Here is a 20836-nt window from a genome sequence, read left to right as displayed (position 1 = left end):
TTGTCTGCCTTCTTGTAGTATACTAGTTTTTTTTAAGTTCCGTTACAATCCTTTTCTCGTCTGAATTTACTTTACTGCGCTGTCCTGTTTTGATGGCGTCTGCTACGATGTTCCTGGCTGTATTTTGGTCTTTGATGTTAACGTTCTGTGTGATCGCTGTTTCCATGTCCACGATGATCTGTTACACGTACAAAAATTGGCCTATTAGTGGATACAACGTTGGCCTATTGCTTTCCATGCTCTAGAACCACAATTTTTTCAATATTTCTGCTGAAGTATTATCTCTGTTTGTTCACCAATCTTACTTGTTAATTACATTTTCGGAGCCAAATTTTCGAAAAACTGTAAATAAATTACTTAAACTAAAGTTCTATCTTAATTTATTAACGAAAACAACGCAACCCTATTTATTGGGTTATATTTTTACAGTCACCGTACACAAAATCTTTCTTCCTATTCGATCTTTTTGGTTCTTACGCAAGCAATGTTGTTGACGTCACTTTATTGGTGTTGTTGACGTCACTTTACTGATGGGTCAAGATTTGGGTACATAGTGAAAAAAATGTCCTCAATATTCGGCCCACATTCAATTTGTAAAATATTTATTATTCGTTGAAAACAAATATACAAGTTCAAAATAGCGTCTTTGATCGTCGCATAAAATGTTCAGTTATTGAAAAGTCAGTTCGAAATGTTCCAGAATCATGCCATTTATGATCATGTGTATAGACTACCCACTAAGCCGAAGAATCATGGCGTCTACAAAAGCTAAACAAAGTGACATTTTCCTCCTCTTCTCTTCTTCTTGGCGTAACGTCCTCACTGGGACAAAGCCTGCTTCTCAGCTTAGTGTTCTATGAGCACTTCCACAGTTTTTAACTGAGAGCTTCCTCTGCCAATGACCATTTTGCATGTGTATATCGTGTGGCAGGCACGAAGATACTCTATGCCCAAGGAAGTCAAGGAAATTTCCTTTACGAAAAGATCCTGGACCGACCGGGAATCGAACCCGTCACCCTCAGCATGGTCATGCTGAATACCCGTGCGTTTACCGCCTCGGCTATATGGGCCCATGTGACATTTTCATTTAATTTTAATGCTCCAAAGTGCTAAAATTGAAACGAAATGTTACAGTTGTATGCCGCATACCTTTTCCGATATCCAGTTATGCGTGTTTGTTTGAGTTTTTGGTTAACGTTGAGATAGGCCAAACGAGGGGACTATGCCAACGAAGCATCCCGATACCCTATGATCTAAATATTGAAGTTGAGGAAAATGCAAAAAAAAAGAGTTCTGACGAAAACAGTAAAATCTTATGTTAATCTACTGTTTGCTAATAGAAAATTCTGTAACAATGAAATCTAATGTTATTCTATTGTAACGATTCAAGTTTAAAAGTGTACTCTACAATACATATACAATAGAAATCATGGTTAACATAAGAATCTATTGTTTTTCCACAGTTTTTCCCATACACTCAATGGTTCATTTTTATACGGGTATCCTAACCCCTTATTGAGGTATGTCAATTGTTCCTGTGTGAACTGTTGCGTCGAACGGTTTACTACGAATCATTCAATGGGTTGAACCATCGGAACTGGAGTGTGGGTGTCCTTTATCGCTCTGGTCTCGTTTCGTAGATTCGTCAGCTTCTTTTTGTGTAGTCGTCTCTTCCTGTCTGCTTCACATTCCTCTGCTCGCTTTACCTTGGTGAGGAACAATGGGAAGCCTTTTGGATATTCGTTGGCCAACTTTAAATGCAGGGAATAGCACTTAAGTGTCAGCTTGTCCAACTTGGCGTAGTGGCGTTTGATGGTGTCTGCGATGTACTCTCCTTCGGCCTTCCTGGTGACGCTGGGTGGGATGTGCTTTTTAACCTCAATCCTATGATTAACTGGTGTTAGTTTCTCCTTTTGACACTTTTTCAGAAATGTTACGTCCTTCTGAATGCTGATGATGGATCTCTTCAAATCGATGAAGTAACTCTGCTCCGTCCGCTTGGTAGCCATGATGATGATAATCGTGGACATGGAAACAGCGATCACACAGAACGTTAACATCAAAGACAAAAATACAGCCAGGAACATCGTAGCAGACGCCATCAAAACAGGACAGCGCAGTAAGGTAAAGAAGCGTTTACCAAGAAGCGTTTCCAATATCTCCAGTTGGTAAAGGAGCGAATCTGAAGATATAATCAGCTATGGTGGACATGTCAACCGAGCCTGTAAAGATTTTCAATTCCAAAACCTTACCCTGGACCTTCAAAAGCCTCATTTTCGTCAGTGGACTCAAAGCCTCAAAAGACGCCGATGTCCGAGCAAAACTTCTTTCGATCCTGGAACACGAGAAACCTGAAGCACCAGCCACTCTCCAGTCGTTAATTGGCGAGTATCAACGCCTCATTATCCTGAAGGAAGGCACAAGCATCATCGCACAGCAATCCAGTTCGAAGTCAGCGTTTCACGTCATCAGGGACAGGAAGGATGCAGCGCCTGAGAATAGTTTCTCGAAGCCGGAAAGTAAGAAGCCGAAGACACCTTGTTGGCAATGCGGTCAAATGCACTTTGTGAAGGAATGCGCTTTCAACAAGCACCTCTACAGAGACTGCAACCGCGTCAGCCATAAACAAGGATACTGTCCCTGCTCCAAGAAATCGGCGAATCCGGCTAAAACCACACAGTCACAATTCACAATCAACCATCAGCAAGAAGCGAAAGAAAGGGGAAATCCAACGTTGAAACCAAAGGCGTGTTCGTTGTCAACCACGTTGAACACCGGGAAAGCAAGCGGAAGTTCGTTACCGTGGCAATCAACGGAGTACCAGTCCCTCTCCAACTCGATTCGGCCAGCGATATTTCCATTGCTTCGGAAACAGTTTGGAAGCAACTCGGCAAGTGAGCCGGCGATCAATCCATCATCAACTCAGACGAACCATAAGCCACTGCTGACAATATTCGGATCGAAAAAGGGCATTCCGATGCACACGGCAAATCGCTTGCAGCGCTGGGCTCTCATCATGCTGAATAATGTCTCAACAAACGAATTTGGATGTGCTGCTGACATGCTTTCCCGCCTTATCGATAGAAGCTTGCGTCCAGAGGAAGACTACATACATCATTGCTGCCGTATCCTTCGAAGAAGACATCCCAAGTAACCACAGTACTGAAGCCTTATTGCATGCAGACACCGTGGTTACTTGGGATGGCAAGTATCCTCAAGTTGATGGGCAACCAACCGTTACATCAAGATTCACCACTCACGATTTTCCTCGATGAATATGGTTTTCGACAAATGCCAACTACAGAACCAAGAATTGAGGGACAAATACCTGCTGGTGCAGAAGTTCCAATCTATGAAGTTCCTTCTTTACCGGTACCTGAATTGGTAAGACGCATACCAGAACAAGATGAACTACGAAATGAACCCGCAAATATAGAACCGCGTGCAAACCCAGAAACACCTGAACGACCTAGACAATTTCTTAGGCTCCCATTCAAGCTTTTTGGAGAAGAACGCAGCGCGACCGATAATGCTGCAGCATGGAACCAGACAGAGAGCATTTGCTGTTTGGGGGAAAAAATGGACTGTATCGGGACAAGTCAAAACTCGCGTCTGCTCTTGCAACAGTCAAACTTAGAACTAACTTTATTCAGGAAGATACAATAGTATTGGTATAGTCAAGTATGGTTAATTCATGGAATGTTTTCTCTACTGATGGTTTTCCTGATGGATGGATCGTGTTTCCAAGTGTAACAGCAAAGACAAAAGCGGAAGCAACTGACCCGGCTCTTCTGGGAGAAAAAGCGCCTCCTGGAAGAAGCGAATTGCGAGGAAATTGAATTACTGTGCCGTTCTCAAGATACATGTAAGTTCTATCAAATGCAAAAGACATCTCGCAGAAGCTTCGTGCCACAACGAAAAGTGGAAGCAGCACTACGACGAACACCTGAATGGCCTAGAAAATGTAGGAACGGGGGATCAAGGCAATCGAGGAAAGGTTATGTTGGTGCAGCAGAGGACCGGAACGAACCAACTCCCACGTTGATGGAACGCAAGGATGCTAACCACCTGATCAAAAATAACAAAGCAGCTAGTAAGGACGGTATGGCAGCAGCACTCACCACGCCCGGATGAGGGCCGGAACAGTGGGCCGCCTGTCTGCATCGGGTAGTAGTCAAGATCTGGGAACCGGAGGAGTGAGAGGAAGAGTTAATTTGTCCTATCCACAAGAAAGGCGACAAGTTAGTGTATGAGAACCTTCGATCATTTTGATTGTCGCTTACAAATTATCTTGCGTCGTCTATCACCTAAAGTAAATGAGTTGATATGAAGTTATCAAGTCGGTTTCATTGACGGCCGGTCGACAACGGACCAGATCTTCACAGTACGGCAAAACCTCCAGAAATGCCACGAACACTAGATCCCAACGCACCACCTGTTCATCGACTTCTGTCGGCGTACGACAGAATCGACCGCAAAGAGCTATGGAAAACCATGGACGAGAACAGCTTTCCCGGGAAGTTCACCAGACTGATAAGAGCAACGATGGCCGGTGTGGAAAACAGCATAAGGACTTCGGGTGAACTATCCAGTTCATTCGTATTTAGCCGGTGACGGCGATAAGGTGATGGACTTTCCTGTCTATTATTAAACATCGCCATGGAAGGCGTAAAAACTTTCTGTTTTATGGATGACATCGATATTGTAATTGTAATTTATTGCGGATTTTTTATTATTAGGAACATTTGGAACGGTGGCAGAACTGTCGGAGTGAATGCGGCTGAAACAAAGTACATGCTGGAAGGTGGAACTGAGCGAGAAAGAACAGGCCTTGGCAGTAGTATTACAATATACTACAATATACGGGTATACTTTCGAGGTAGTAGAATTCGTCTCAGCGGTCACTCCCGCACTACGGAAGTACAGGGGTTACTCAAAATAACTGGGACAGGTAAAATTTTCACTTTTCAAAAAATGTTCAACTCGCCATAACTTTTCGAAAAATGCATCAAATATTCTCATTTTTTTACTGTAAGTTCATCAACTAGTAGTGTATCAGTAGTCCAATTTTGGAGAAGATCGGATCATTGTCCACGGAGTTATAAAGATTCTAGAAAAAGGTAAAATTATCCGATAGCCAACTTTGAGCTGCTATATCTCCGGATTCAATGAACCGAATGCAATGGAATTTTGACCATTCATGACTTGTATAATGAGCTATGAAAAACCTTTGACTAAACTTAAAATACTAAACACGGAAGAAAATTATAACGATTAGAATATTTTTCTAATAAAACACCAATTTATCCAAAACTTTAACATCGTTTCAAAATTCAAGATGCAAATTATAGTTCAATTAATTTCCCTCTAAATGACTTATATATAAATGTGTTTTGAAGGAAAGTTACAACATAGCCGCTAATAAATTGAGAAAGTAATGGGATGCATATTAGAAATTGATGAATTTACTAAAAAATCGTGAAATGAATGAAATCGTTATAACTTTTTCTCTGCTATTCTGCTATTCTGCTATTATCAACGCATCCCCTGGCTTTCGCCCATCTGCGTTGTCTTTTCACTAGGCAATACGTCTACCAATTGATGTTTATGGGCTTGCCGGACCAAGTCATGTAGCTAAGCCAAACACCCCACCTACAACTGTTGGGTAGGCACCATTGTCCCGCCCACTGGTCTTTTACAGCTAGTTGTAGGTGCATGTGTGCGTGTAAGTATTGGAGTGTTTGTGTCAGTGTTGGTGTATTGTAGGCGCCAACTCGTTCTAATCCACTCTGATAGCTAACACCCTATTGAACCATTACCCTTAAATTTGGCAATCTATGAAATAGAATGAGTTAAACGCCTGTAAAAAACAGTTAGTTAAATCAAACAAGGAATATTAGTATTAAAGCGAAGATACAACGAAGCAACGCCCCGAACCTCGAGAGCACAAACCCCAAGAACCAAATGACAGGCAGTGCCGATAAGTCGATCGACTGGCCACCATCAGTGAATAACCAATCGAGTAAACCCCCCAGCACAAACTGCCACCAGCTCTCCCGACCTGCGCCCAACAAATCCGAGGCACAGCCCAGCCTTAGCTTCACCTTAAAACCAAAATCTAGATTACAGAGCACAATACTTCCCAAGTAACCACGCAGCTCGAGCCGCAAATCACGCACAACACGGCACAAATAAGACAAACACTACCACGCCCGTACAACCGAAACCGACCTAGAGTAGAGAAGGGTCTCTTTCCACTCCAACCCGGACTCAACTGCACCCACAGGGCAGCGCACCTCACCCACACCGCACTCATTCATGCATCACTGTCCGAGCCGCACGGTCACCTGGGTTGAGTCTATCTGCATGACCTCGCCCAACCCGTAACGCAGAGTTTAAATCCCTCTCTTGCATTACAAAGTACTCCCTCTTCCCAAAAATCTGTGCGTGGTATAAATGAGATCTTAAGGCTGAAGAAATCGTCACCAATACAACCGCCAACACTGAGCACTCAATGATGTCGGCCTTATCAACGACGACCCCCTCAGTCCCAAACCCAATTATCCCACACTACCCAAGTAACCACCCTGCTGAAGCCGTAAGCACCGCACGCACAAAGCACACACACACACCGACACGCACCACCCCACACAAACCACCAAGGCCGAACAAAAGCGGAAAGCGGTGCCACCACTGCTGAATCACGACTTTTTCAGTATAATGCAGCAATCGTAGATCCATTCATCCACCCTACTCAGCCCTAACGGTCCATAGCAATGCCTGTCAATATATGCGCCTCACACATGCAACCCCTACACCCTAACAGTATGGTCACTTGGGTATCCCTGGGTTTTGACATGATGGTCAGGGATCACAGCCATCAAAACGTTCCACACTTTATCAGGGCTTACGACCTGTAGACATGATGATTTCTCAATAGTTTCAAGCTCTTTCGGACCTTCCGCTATTGGAGACCATCATGGCTAGCGGTGTTAAAATCGTTATAACTTTTTCTCTTGTTAAAAATTTGAAGATAAGTTAAACGTTTTTAAGAGTTCATCATATAAGTCATGAATGGTCAAAATTTCATTGCAATCAGTTCATTGAATCCGGAGATATAAAAGCTCAAAGTTGGCTATCGAATAATTATACCCTTTTCAAGAATCTTTATATCTTCGTAAAGAATAGTCCGATCTTTTCCAAATTTGAATCACTGATACACAACTAGTTGATGAACTTACAGTAAAAATTTGAGAATATTTGATGCCCTTTTCAAAAAGTTACAGCGAGTTGAACATTTTTTGAAAAGTGAAAATTTTACCTGTCCTAGTTATTTTGAGTATCCCCTGTAACTCGCCCTAACATTTAGTGACAACATGTACCATGTATAAAACGCTAGTTGGTTCACCACAGGCCAGCTGATGCACTCTGTGGTGAACCTACGTTCGGAGTGTTGTTGGGAAGTGATTATTATTAGTAGAGGGTTCACGCTAATCACGCATTGATGCGTGGATGCCAAAGTGACAGATTGTACGAAGATAATGCGTAACTCGTAGGCATATGATAGATTGAACTGTGTTGTGGAAGTTGAAAGGAAGGAAAACTAACTTTTCATTTTGTTTCTACTTCTAGCGAAGGCTATGAACATACGAATTGTTTAGATTCTGCAGCACGGATAAATATGAATATACTTTTTAGCTTATTTCTTAATAATTCATTTCGTAGATTTAAACATTGACATGTGTGAAATGTATGCATTACGTTCATTTATGTTATACACTCCAAAGGATATCTGAAATTTATTGGTTTCCATGCATATCGGGGCATTGTTATTAGTCTAAGGACTTATGAAAATTTTTCAGTTGCCAACCGCCATTGCTTCTAAATGGATTTTTGTCGTCCGAGGATATTTTGCTGGATTTTCCTAATTTCGGTAAGTTAAATATGTATATTTGTTTGGTAGTAAATAAAATCCAATATTTTTCTTTCCATACCAGATTTTGCCATTCCTGTCTGAACGGATCCGGATAACTCGAAACAGTGGAGGAACTTCGGGAACAACTTGGAACCTCGCCAGGATTCCGAGAATTTTCTAATTGAGGTAAGTAAAAGCTGGATATTTGATTGAAACAATCAATTACAATATTGTTCTTTCCATAACAGATTTTGTCATCAACGGAAACATAAAATTACTGCATCCGGAAAACTTCGAATGGTGGAGGAACCTCAGGAGCACTTGGGAGCCTTGCTAGGAACTGCTGGTGCATCACATGGATCATACGTATTAGGGGCTGTCCATTAATTACGTAAGGGAAATTTTACGATTTTTCGACACCCCCACCCCCCCTTGTAAGATTTTTTGTATGAGAACCCAAATATTTTTTATGGCGCGTAAGATTTTTCAAACCCCCCCTTCCCCCATAAACCCTTACGTAATTAATGGACAGCCCCTTACTAGTTGTTATTGTTAAGTTTTGAAATAATTGTATTTTACAATGGAAATAAAGTAAAAATTTAGCCAAATGTGTATGTAATTGCTTTCTTTCTATAGTTGCGAAGAATAAAAAAAAACAAAAACAAAATCGAATATGCATTCTACAAGAATAAAGCCGATATATGCATCCTAATGCAAAAACGAAATATATGCATTGATTAAATAAACTTAAGGCCGGACGGGACGGTGGTTGAATCGTCCGCCATTGCTCTGTTGTTAGTAAGATGCAAATCTCAACTTCTACTTCATATTATTGACTAGAAATTTGATCGTTCATTTGCTCACTTGTGGTGCACAATCGACTAAAGTTTCAGTTACGTCAGTGCAGTGGAAATTGAGATTTGCTTCTTCAAAATCGCGAGGCAAATTGTTAGAAAGAGAGGGAAGATAGGAAAAATTACACGTCGTCCCGTGCGGCCTTAAAATATGCATTCCAATGGACTAATCCACGGTTTTCTTTTTCCTCTGGATTGCTTCTTCTTTTCATCTGTAACTGCGGGCAATGTTTACAAAAATGACATATTCATGAACATCCAGCGACCGAAAGTTCACTGGATGTTCACCGGATCTCGCCGGATGCAAGATGTGAGCAGTGATTTTAGTAAACACGGCCCGCAGTTACCGTTTCACAGCATGCTGTCAGTTGGCGTGTGACGTCATCGTGGATAAGTTCATGGGTGGGCAGATCGATATGGTTTTAGCACAGACAAACAGACGTTACGTCTGTTTGTCTGTGGAAAAACCACAAATGGGGAAAAATACAGATAACACTGGAGTACATAATACAATATTACAAATACCTAAAACAAACTGCTAATATGAAAATAGTGCACCATTTTTAATTAGTCTCTTTTTATATGTCACTCTAGAAATCTGATGTTGAAGAGCTGCTGGAAAAAGCATAATCGATTACTTTTGTACAAAAACATGTAGAAGGAATGTAATTAAAAAAAAATACAGTATTTCAATGGTTAATTCTCATATTAACAAAAAATAGGCCACAATATTACTGTAAAAAATAAAATAATATTTTAGCGGATTTCCTAGCAAATCTTGCAACCCAGCGCCTAATCGGCAGAAAGAGAACCAAAAAAACACACATCGATCGTCCTCCCCTAGGATAGGATACGACAACTAGTCAGCCCAAAAGGGACCAATTTGGGGACCAATAATCTTAGCAACGCGGAAAAACAAGACAGCAAGCAGTGAAATTAGACAGAGAAGTTGCAGGTGTCACATCCTATCCTAGGTCCTCCCTGTCTCCCCAACCCCCCGCACCCAATAATCAGAAGGAGAAAGAAAACTTACACATTTTTCTCCTGCCACCAGGCGACCCACTCACACTTGACTCGACTCGACACGACTTTGCGAAACAACGAAACTCACGAACCCCACGGCACGGATCGAAACCAACAAAAACCGAGAGAAAAATCTAGCTGGCCGCACGCGACACCGAACGAATCCACTTGCCACCGGAAGTTCCGGATCTGGGGCACACTTTGCACTACTTTTGGGCTGCTGCGGTTACTGGTAGCACAGGAAATTTTACGCGTGAAAAATCCAATCCCTTTTCCGAGTTCTTTCCTTGATGGCAGACGTCGCGAGAATTTTCTCCTTCGCCTTTCTCCGCTGCTTCGTTGATGGTGGCGATCTTCGCAACGAGGTGACTTACGGGCCTGTCTACCATGGGTTCGCATGTCGTTGACCATAACCGGAAGATAGTGGGATTTCAGGCCAAACATTTCAATAGGTCCTATCTGCATTTGAGAGGCTCTCTTTGTTCACTTTCTCTTTCAATTATTGCAATGTAATGGTACACTTTTAAACTATTTTTGCAGTACAAATCAAAAGACGATTGTTTTGACCATCGTTCACTGCAAGGAGACAATCATAATACAAATAAACAGCTGATATATTAACGAAAGAGAGAGAAACCAAAGAGAGCCTCTCTTCTGCAGATTGGACCTTTAGACATGTTTGGCCTGATTTCTGCAAGATAGGTGGTAAGAATTGAGTTCTTTATCCACTTATCCACGAGCGGTAATGGCGGCGGCGGGCACAAATAACCGATTCGAATTTTGACGTTTCTTGGGGATGGCAATCGGTTGGCGCCACCGAACGGTGGGTAAAGGGGTGAGAAGGAGAATGACACTGTTTTGACTTTCCCCCAACAAACGTCAAAATCCGAACCGGTTGGGTATGCCCGCCGCCGCCATTACCGCTCGCGGATAAGTGGATATTGTCGTTGTGGTTGAAACCCGAAGTTTCCCCACACCCGACAATCGAATTTTCTCAAAATCCATAGTGAAACCTAACGTCAGACGTAATGCGCTGGACAGCGGACCTGCCCGGATAAAAAATACAATCCACTTATCCGCTAGCGGTAATGGCGGCGGCGGGCACAAATAACCGGTTCGAATTTTGACGTTTCTTGGGGATCGAAATCGGTTGGCGCCAACAAACGGTGGGCGAAGGCGTGAGGAGGAGAATGAAATTGTTTTGACTTTCCCCCAACAAACGTCAACATCCAAACCGGTCCGATATGCCCGCCGCCGCCATTGCCGCTCGCGGATAAGTGGATAGAAAAACATACCCGAATAAAACGGTATCATTCAACAATTGCACAGGTTATCGTTTTCGCACTATATGTGTTATCATTCACAGGATCATAAATCAATCATACAACGTATCATATTAATGATAGCAGTTATAGTTTTCAGAGTCTCAATGATAGACTGAATGGGTTGTTAAGTATCGTTACCATTCAAAAATGCCTTTTTTCTCGAACAAAATTTTTGGTGAATTATTCATGTTATAATCACTGAATCATATTTTTTATGATACAGTGAATAATAAAAACAAAACGGAAATATTTCATCAACCCTGTTTTATCGGCAAGAAAAAAGTTACACCCCTGCAGATTTGATCGATTCCATGAACCATTACGTGAGTCGTTGTATCGAATTGATTTGTTTTTTTTATTTGTTTTGTTTCTTGGGGATCGCAATCGGTTGGTGCCACCGATCGGTGGGTGAAGGGGTGGAGAGGAGAATGGAACTATTTTGACTTTCCCCCAAGAAACGTCAAAATCTATAAATAAATATTTTAATTATATCTAATGTACGTCCATGCCAGCACTTCGACAGAATGATTAGCCCGGACAAGGAGGATTTATGAGAAGTAAAAGCCAGCTTCCGTTCCCAACCGGCGCTGAGAATAACAGCTGAGAAGTACAACTCAAGTAACCACAAGCATTATATCATTGCACGAATTAGACTGCATATCAACCTTTGCAATGCGAAATGCAGTAATTCTACACTTGTCATGCAATAATCCTTTAGATTGGCATTATCAATGTTTTGATGCATTACATTTTTTCTTTACATTAGGGTGCATTAAAAGGTGATACCGTCTACCCCCGTTGGTTTGAACGACACCTCATGCAAACCAACGGGATTAATTTTTAATTTGAACGTCTAGCAACTCTGTTAGCATCGAAAAATACACTACTGGCAACCTGATTTGGTGTTTTGTTTTGGTTCTGCGTTCCGTTTCACACCGTTCCATTAGCAGAATGACGTTTGAATCATTTTTAGTTTGAATGATGTGCAGATTAGAGGGGGTCAAACTAAAAAGTGTTCAAATTACATGCGGTCAAACCAACGAGGGTAGACGGTATACGATAATTCAATTATTCAACACTGCAGAAACTGTATAAATGCAATGTACAAACTAGCAAAGGTTGCTCTAACAATACAATAGGCTCCTAAAGGCCTATTTCAATTTCTGCATAATTCGATCAAGCATTGATTAAAACGACATGTTTACTCATTTTTTAAGTATTCCTATTAAATAAAGCCCATAAAATATATTTTCAAAAATTTTAATAATTTTTGCAACACTTCTTGTTTAGCACTAAATTTTGGGTAAATTTTGTTTACCGTGTATGTCAAACAGGAACATTTATTGTCAAAAGTGAGCCAATGTGGTGTCTTTTGCAACCCGCCGTTTCACTTTCGTTACGTCAAGGTTGACCTCGAATGTCAAACAAGACCTGCTCATCATTATTTTATTTTCAAGTTTATTAACTATTCTGTTATTGTTTAAGTTCGGAAAAATTACTATTGAGATCAGAAAAGCATGCTCTTCCGTGTTATGCAGCAAAACCGGGGAAATATTTTTCATTTTAGGACCCTATTATAAAAGCTTGACCCCAATGGTAAACAAATGAAATCAAGAAGAGCTAACAACTTCACGGTCAACCGGAATATCCGCATTTATCCGTTTCTAACCGTCGTTAACCGCGTCTAACTTCTGCTCACTTAGCAGCTCGCTTAGCAACGGTTAGCGACGGTTAGAAACGGATAAATGCGGATATTCCCGTTAGAAAAGGATATGTCATTCCCCTTGCGGTCAACTATAGCGGTCTTCAACACTTCTGGTTCGACTCCCGACCAACTTAATCCACCGATCGACGACTTTCTTCAGCAACACCATTTTAAAGATGACCTTTTCTCTTTTCTGATGATCACATGCCAATAATGATGGAAACCGCAATAGGAAGCAATCAGTGAAGTACTAGATCGAAAGTAGTGAGCTGGATTTTTGTATGGTGAGATGATCAATTCTCCGTTTCTGCAAAGAAATGCTGCAAACAGCGTGGGTTATATGATTTCTTGCCTAATTCGATGCTGTTTGAGCAAAAGTTTGGGTAACTGTGTTGTTGTATTATTTATTTCTTGCAACTTCAACAACACAGTTACCCAAAGTTTTGCTCAAACAGCATCAACTTAGGCAAGAAATCATATAACCCACGCTGTTTGCAGCATTTCTTTGCAGAAACGGAGAATTGATCATCTCACCATACAAAAATCCAGCTCACTACTTTCAATCTAGTACTTCACTGATTGCTTCCTATTAGCATAATGTTGTGAGCAGTGTACGAAGGGTGCTTCAATTTTCTTATATTGGTTAAATATCTTCTAGAATGCATTATGTATTTATCAGTGATTTATCAGAATGTGATTACAGGGATTCTATTACATATGCCATAGTCGTTTTGCCCTCTACTGAAATGGTTGAGGCAGAAGAACGGTTTCCTTTTAGTTAATGAAATATCTCTTGTTACCACTGTAGCAGAAACGGTCTACGGCACCACTGTATGGAACTCATAGCGGTCTTCAACACTTCTGTTTCGACTCTCGACCCGGCAACAAAAAAAATGGTTAAAACATTCATGTGGGGGGGGGCATTAGTACCGTCGATAACGAAACGGTGCTAAAATAGATTTTTGTTTTGGTTTTTCATGTTAAACGTATTAAACTGTGCTAATGCAAATGTACAGCACATGCATTTATGTCACTTTAGCAATGGCTGTCAACGTGCTGCAATATGTGGCACTAATTTAATTTTAGTGGGGCCCTTTTCGACTTTAATATTGCTTCAATGAGGTGTTTAAAGTAGTGCAGCATTATTTACACAATTTTAAATATAAATATATGGCCAAATTGATGCACTTATATACAGCTTCGTGGTTACTTGGGAAGTGGACGACATTGCCAAATACGTCAAGATTGGCCAGAAGAGGTAATAATCTCAATTGAGTACGGGACCCTCTGGAAGCTATATTTTCGGCACCGGTTTTGCACAACAGCCACACCGACAAGTTTCTGAAGAACCATCAACAAACCGGCAACTCCACGCGTAGGTCGACACACCACAACCATTCGAACATTTGAAGGCCGTTTAAATTTTAGCACAACCGGGTTCCTTTTCGGGAACAAAGCTTAAAAATCCAACAGTCTTGGGACCGGATCTGCCTTGGACTTGGAATCAAAAGGAAAGGTTGTTGCTCTAAAACCTGCACAAGCCGCAGCTCAAACACCAACGAAGTTCAAAACCATAATCAAATCCTCGGGCGCTTCCCCTTAAGGCAACAGTCTGAAGTTCTTGCACAAAAATACAATGTTGTAGATTTCCAAATAAAATAGCCTCAAAACTTATTTAATTCTTTTACTCTATTGAGCCGCCACACTATCGGAGAAATTAAAATTCGAAGGTCACGATAAGTGTACGACGGTACGGCAGCCAAGACGGCAGCACCCTCATAGAACCCCTTGCAAACGGAATGCCAAACAACAAACTTATCAAACTTAAGCGTCGATATTGCTTTTTTCATTGAAAATTTTCTTTGCCTCGCTGAGTTGTATGACGTTCTTATCCAGCGAAAGCTTGCGCGATACAGCAAATCGCTATATTTTACACTAACACAGCAAAAAATCTGTCAACAATAACAAAATACACATGCATCTAGATTGAGTTTAAATAAGGGCGAAACTAACATGAGAGAGTTCTCTTCATTGACTCTCTCTTCTGCAAATTAAAGTGACAAGATGCAAATTCAATCGATCTTTTTTATAGTCAGACGCTTGATTGCATCGCAACCTAGCGATTTATGACCAAAAAGTTCAACAATACTTGCAACTTGTCACTTAAATTTGAAGAAGAGAGAGTCGATGAAGAGAACTCTCTCATGTTACTTTCGCCCTTATTTAAACTCAATCTAGGCATTTTCAGCGAAATGCTCTATGTGCATGACAACAATCCACTCTCACAGCTAACGGATGACCGCCGTCAAATATCAGGATTGCCAACTGTCCGGCGACTGCTGTCAAATCTCTTTGTCGCCGAATCTGGCGCTGGGTCTTCGGCGCGGAAACCCAAAGGTGGGAATAAAATGTTGGGGTTTGCGCGCAATACCAAATCGTCCAACCTTCCGGCAATGACTTCATCGACGCCAAGGACCCGCATAGAAATTAACCAAACAAGACAAACCGTATCGTGAACGCTGTGTGAATGGTAACCTATTTTGATTATAGTTTTTGTATGTTCATCCGATTACGGTAAAATCATAGCAGGACTGCAACTACTGCTGGAACATAAGCCGTTATTGTTCAGAAATTTATCTGATAATGTTGCGATTCGACCACATTCGCATCTACCATATGAGAACATTTTCGAACCGCACTACATGTGGTTCACTTGCTGGGCTGAATCGCAACTCGAAAAATTGGCAGCCATCTTTCAATTTGCAGGAAATTAGGTAAAGGAATGTTTTCGTTTATATTTGTTTTTATTTTGCTCGGTAGTTTGCTATTATCCTATGAGTTCGTGCCGCTTAATCGGGAGCTCTAATAACTGCACTGGACGTGGAAATGGAGGTAAGTTGTGTTTTTTTTTTACATTCGTAGAGCCGAAGCATTGCGTCAACAATTGTTAACATCAAACACAGCTGCGGATACTGAGCCAACAAGGGCACCAACTGTGCCTCCTGATATGTCTACAAGGCTGTTGTTCGAGAAATTCGTGGTTGTGTTTCGTCCGAATATGCCGAAATGTAATGTATTCGTGGAAGTGGATCCATCCGCTCATTCGTCTGAGCTGCTGCAGTACTCGTCGGGAATTCAACCAGAATTGAAAATATCAGTTGTTGTGATTTATTGTGGATTTACCGGCTACTTGTATTCTACCGGTTACTTAAGTAGCCGTTACAAAGTAGCCGTTTTCATATAAAAATCAACTTGATTGTCAAAAAATGAATGTCGCTGAGTAGCGGCAACGAGGAATAGCGCATACAATAAAAATGTTTAAAAACAGTTTTAAGTTACTTTTTTTACAAAACGGCTACTTTGGAGGCCATACTGAAGCGACCGGTAGAATACAAGTAGCCGGTAAATCAACAATAATGACACATTAAGAGATTTTTTTTCATAATACATGATTAGAAATGTTTGCGTTTTGAATTTTACCTCAATTAAGTTTAGAAATAAATCAAAAAAGAACGCCTTATTTGAACCACACCACCAACTGTTTCCTGTTATTGTACGATTGTAGCCCAACCATAGTTCCAACAATAGAAGTACAAGTATAGAACGATAGAGGCGCTATTTCCCCATACTGTGGTTGTGACTAGGATGATTCAACCATAGTAGTCCTGATTTTCGAAAGGCGTGCTTCGGTGGTACTTAATGTGTCAAATAGTATTTATTTATTTTTCTATTTTTAGATACAGTCTGCGGGAGCGAACCGTTTGGAGACTGATCTGGCCTAGGATCTGGCATATACGGGACATACCACTTATACCGATGACAATGCGGATTCTTGCAGACAAGCAGTCCTACACAGCATTTATTAAAAGTTGAGCCCAAAATGCTTCCGCCGGTCAATTTGCGTTTACCTGTTCCAATTCATTAAATTTATCTATCAACCAGGACCCTCTCCCCGCTCCGCCCCGTGAGAATTTAATTGGAATACTATTTAAAAGATCCAATTTATTCTAGAGTGAACAAATCTATAGATCTTTGAAGAGTCTGGCTTTGTTAGTTTAGGAAATTTTATCAGAACCACTATGATGGCCAGACTCCCCTTCTGGGCGAAAATTCCGTAGTAATTCAGGCTACTGTAGGCATTTAGACCTCACTGTTATTGGTATTTTAAGGTGCCAAATCAACTTCCCCGATACATTATCTTTTACGAGAGTCTCGGATACTAGTTTGGATGACCACTGCAGCAAGCAGAAGAAATTTCCGATACACACTATTCTACTTTTAAATGCAGTTAGATGCTCCATTTCAGATTCAATCGCAATTTCCTGTGTATCAAAAGTAGTTTCGGGTCACCCGTATTCAGTCAAAGAGCAGGAAGTGCGAACGATGGCACTTTTCAGGTCCTTCACAAGGTAGCCAAGCTGAATCTTGGCGGTTGTTGAAGTAAAACCATCTAACAGTTTCTTACAATTTTCATTTCTGCACATCCATTAGTACAGAGAGCCATCGGCGACACAAAACCCCAAATATTAAGAATGAAGATCGTAACGATTGACTTGTCACAAGGAACATCTAAGGATTTGTTTTGGTATTCATTTAAGATTGCTATGATCAAAATCATTGAAATTTGACACCTTAAGTACCACATCCAAGACACACACCTACTAGATGTTAGTCACAAGATTTGTTGCGCCATTAGAAGTCTGATATATGTCTATTGTTCCAACTTTCCGGCAGTAGATTTCTCAACCTTATTGGATATGTTTACATTACTGTCGTCGGGCGAAATTCTTTCACAAAAAGTAGTATTTTGATATGGTAAACATTCTTAACGACCCGTTTCTCATATGGTCGAGTCTTCAAAAACTTTATTCATTATTGTCGAAACTTTACTCAGTAATGGTTGACTTATGGTTGAGATTACCATAATGATTATGGTTTAGAATCGACTATAAACCATATTCCGTGATGTTTTGGTGTGGTTTGGATTTATGCGGGGAGAACCCAATCAATTCGTTCATAACTGGACCCGGTCGACACGCAATCCTCAGAACGTGACACCAGCTGACGCAGCTTCTGAGCTCAATGTTCTAGCCTCGAACGCTCTGGACAAAGTTCGGCTTGTAATCACAACTCTCATCACAACTTTTGTAAACAATAACAAAAACGAGGAAATTTGACATTATCGGTTATATTCGATTCCGAGTTCGATTCGCTGATAATGCCAAAATCGAGGCCAAAATTATAATCGATGCACGATTTTAATCGATTATTGATGATTCTTCTAATTTAATCCACTTATCCGCGAGCGGCAATGGCGGCGGCGGGCATATCGGACCGGTTTGGATGTTGACGTTTGTTGGGGGAAAGTCAAAACAATTTCATTCTCCTCCTCACGCCTTCGCCCACCGTTTGTTGGCGCCAACCGATTTCGATCCCCAAGAAACGTCAAAATTCGAACCGGTTATTTGTGCCCGCCGCCGCCATTACCGCTAGCGGATAAGTGGATTGAAGTCCACTTATCCGCGAGCGGTAATGGCGGCGGCGGGCACAATTAACCGATTCGAATTTTGACGTTTCTTGGGGATCACAATCGGTTGGCGCCACTAAACGGTGAGTGAAGGGGTGAGGAGGAGAATGAAACTATTTTGACTTTCCCCCATGAAACGTCAAAATCTAAACCGATTGGATATGCCCGCCGCCGCCATTACCGCTCGCGGATAAGTGGATAAAGCATGATTAATTTAGTTATGGTCTAAAATCAAGATAATCTGCAGATGTCGCCCCCCTCGGTGAGGAATGCGCAATAAATATTTTTTACCAGTTTGAGTTTCATAATGTTCCACTGTTTCCGAAACGGTTCAGAATGCTTCAATCTAGTACCTCCTGCGAATCACCAACCAAAAAGGAGAAGAACACAATTTGACGTCTGCTCACTCTTTCGATGCACCAGCACTTTTCGCGGTTTTGTTTTGACCACCTTCTTCTTTTAGCACGTAAACGTTCACGCAAGCTGATGCGATGCAATTTTCTTGCATCCCATCTGTTTTGCTCCAAAAGTTTTCGGGGTTTTTTTTTGTGCATGAAATAAAATTGCACAATCCGCGTGCCGCCCCGTGAATCCGAACCCCGGGTAAGTCAATCAAAGTGGATAATCTGGTGTACGCGGTTGCAAACTGGAACTTGTTTGCTCGCATCTGGATCGCTTCCAAAACGATGGATGACGGTGATGGAGCGAATGGGCAGCTGGGGGCTGGCGCGGTAGCACCGGAGGAAGATCAGAATGTGTTCCTGACGGTTTCGGATGTTCACCTTTCACCGCTGGTTTCGGTCGGCGCCTGCTTTGTGATAGCCGTCATATACGTCGGTAGTTTGTACGTGTGGCAGTCGGAGCACGACCGGTGAGTTATGGGCCCAGGAACTAGGTAGTCAAGTGGACTCAATCGTCATTTTGCGCATTTCAGTGATCACCCCTCGACCATCAAGAGGCGTTTTTTCAGCGTATTCGTCGTAATGATGATTGCACCGGTTTTCGTCATGACCCTGACCTGTGACGCCGTGTTCCAGAAGCACACCATGTGGGAAATTATGGGTTTCCGGTTAGAGGGCCTACTGACGGCCATAGCTCTGCCCTTATTATTGACTGCCATCCTTTTCCTGGGACCATTGAGCGGAACGCTGACCAACGGGTTGTGGCGCGTCTACTCGGAACCAATGTACTGGCTGAATGCCGCGCAGGATTTGAAGTGGCTACGGAACCATCTGGTGGCGCCACTCTCGGAGGAGTTCACCTTTCGTGCCTGCATGCTGCCACTGCTGTTGCAGACCTTCCGGCCGCACACGGCCATGCTCATCACACCGCTGCTGTTCGGATTGGGTAAGTACCTCGTTTGATTGTTTGAAGGGACAGAGAGACCTTGCGAGAAATTACATGGGGAACTTCGAATAGACTTTCTATTAGGTCTTCCCTGAATTTGTAACAAAGCAACTCGAATTAATCCACCGACGGTGAACAGTAGCCTTCATACACGTATCAACTATTCTCCAGCACATCTGCACCACATCAAGGAGCGTCTGCGGGACGGAATGCCCCTGCGGATCGTGCTGACGGTGTCGTTCTTCCAGTTCTTCTACACCACCATCTTCGGCATCTATTCGGCGTATCTGTTCGTACGAACCGGTCACTTTGCGGCCCCCTTTGTGGCCCACGCCTTCTGCAACCACATGGGATTCCCAGATTTCCAAGAGGTGCTCAGTCAACCGGACCGGAAGAAGTTCATCTTCATCGGTCTGTACGTGCTGGGGCTGGTCGGTTGGATAGTGCTGCTGCCGACGCTTACCACACCCAGTTGGTACGCGAACAATCTGTTTTGGGCCGGAGCGGTGTGACGGAGGTGAGTGCTAGGAAAGTGTTCAGAAGGGATGTAAAACTTCCTCTAAGAATTTTGCCATTTTTGTAGCCTTCAGCAGGCTGCACTAGTTTAGTGTTTGTATAAATTTCCACGACTATACGCAACATACATACTACACAATCGAATTTTATACTGAGCTGCGCATTAAGATCACTGTTTTTGCTGTTAGGGTCTCTAGTATAGTTCTAGAATTTGAATTTGCTTGAAATAGAGGGAGCTATTGGCCAGCCATACATGTCATAGACATAAAAGAACAAGTCGATTAAGATCTCCAATTTAAGACGTGAACAAACAAAATACGATGTGTATTATAAACGACTTAGATACCTTTTGTAGAACAAATACAAAAATAAAATGTTTGATTTTTTAAGTTGAGTTATTCGTGTCACAAATATTTGTCACAAGTGTTCCATGCCAAACAAATTCCCCATTAATGACTACTTCAGCACTAACATCACTTAGGCCTGCCTCTATCTCTACTCGCAATCATGTACTTCGTCTTTAAAAAAGACAGTACACACCGCTGTAGTGAATGTAGCAAGTAATTGATTGAAATTAGTTGAGCGTGCTTTCGGAGCAGTACTAGATTGACTGCGAAAGTCATT

General features: G+C 41.9%; 2 protein-coding genes and 2 long non-coding RNA genes across 6 annotated transcripts in view; 3 read left to right on the top strand and 1 right to left on the bottom strand.

Annotated features, from left to right (window-relative positions):
- The window catches only part of LOC109411403 (baculoviral IAP repeat-containing protein 6), an 86764-nt gene extending 76638 nt beyond the window's left edge, over positions 1-10126 (bottom strand). For all 3 annotated transcript variants that reach the window (XM_029860329.2, XM_062846670.1, XM_062846671.1), the window contains exon 1: positions 9803-10126. The gene's annotated coding sequence lies outside the window, so the exon portion shown is untranslated. The remainder of the gene's footprint in view (positions 1-9802) is intronic.
- LOC115264864 (uncharacterized) lies at positions 7750-8264 on the top strand. The gene is made up of 3 exons (XR_009997239.1): positions 7750-7933; positions 7998-8101; positions 8164-8264. It is a non-coding gene; the product is annotated as an uncharacterized LOC115264864 (long non-coding RNA).
- LOC134285594 (uncharacterized) lies at positions 9236-10038 on the top strand. The gene is made up of 2 exons (XR_009996492.1): positions 9236-9601; positions 9744-10038. It is a non-coding gene; the product is annotated as an uncharacterized LOC134285594 (long non-coding RNA).
- Positions 10127-18800: 8674 nt separating the features above from the next.
- Positions 18801-20606, top strand: LOC109623054 (CAAX prenyl protease 2). Its single transcript, XM_020077520.3, has 3 exons — positions 18801-19220; positions 19284-19696; positions 19868-20606. The coding sequence occupies exons 1-3, from the start codon at positions 19036-19038 to the stop codon at positions 20206-20208; spliced, it is 939 nt and encodes a 312-aa protein (XP_019933079.3). The 5' UTR covers positions 18801-19035; the 3' UTR covers positions 20209-20606.
- The last annotated feature ends 230 nt before the right edge of the window (positions 20607-20836 follow it).

This window comes from Aedes albopictus, chromosome 1, assembly GCF_035046485.1.
Source record: "Aedes albopictus strain Foshan chromosome 1, AalbF5, whole genome shotgun sequence".
In the NCBI taxonomy this organism is placed as follows: domain Eukaryota; kingdom Metazoa; phylum Arthropoda; class Insecta; order Diptera; family Culicidae; genus Aedes; species Aedes albopictus.
This window is presented reverse-complemented; position numbering and strand designations above follow the sequence as displayed.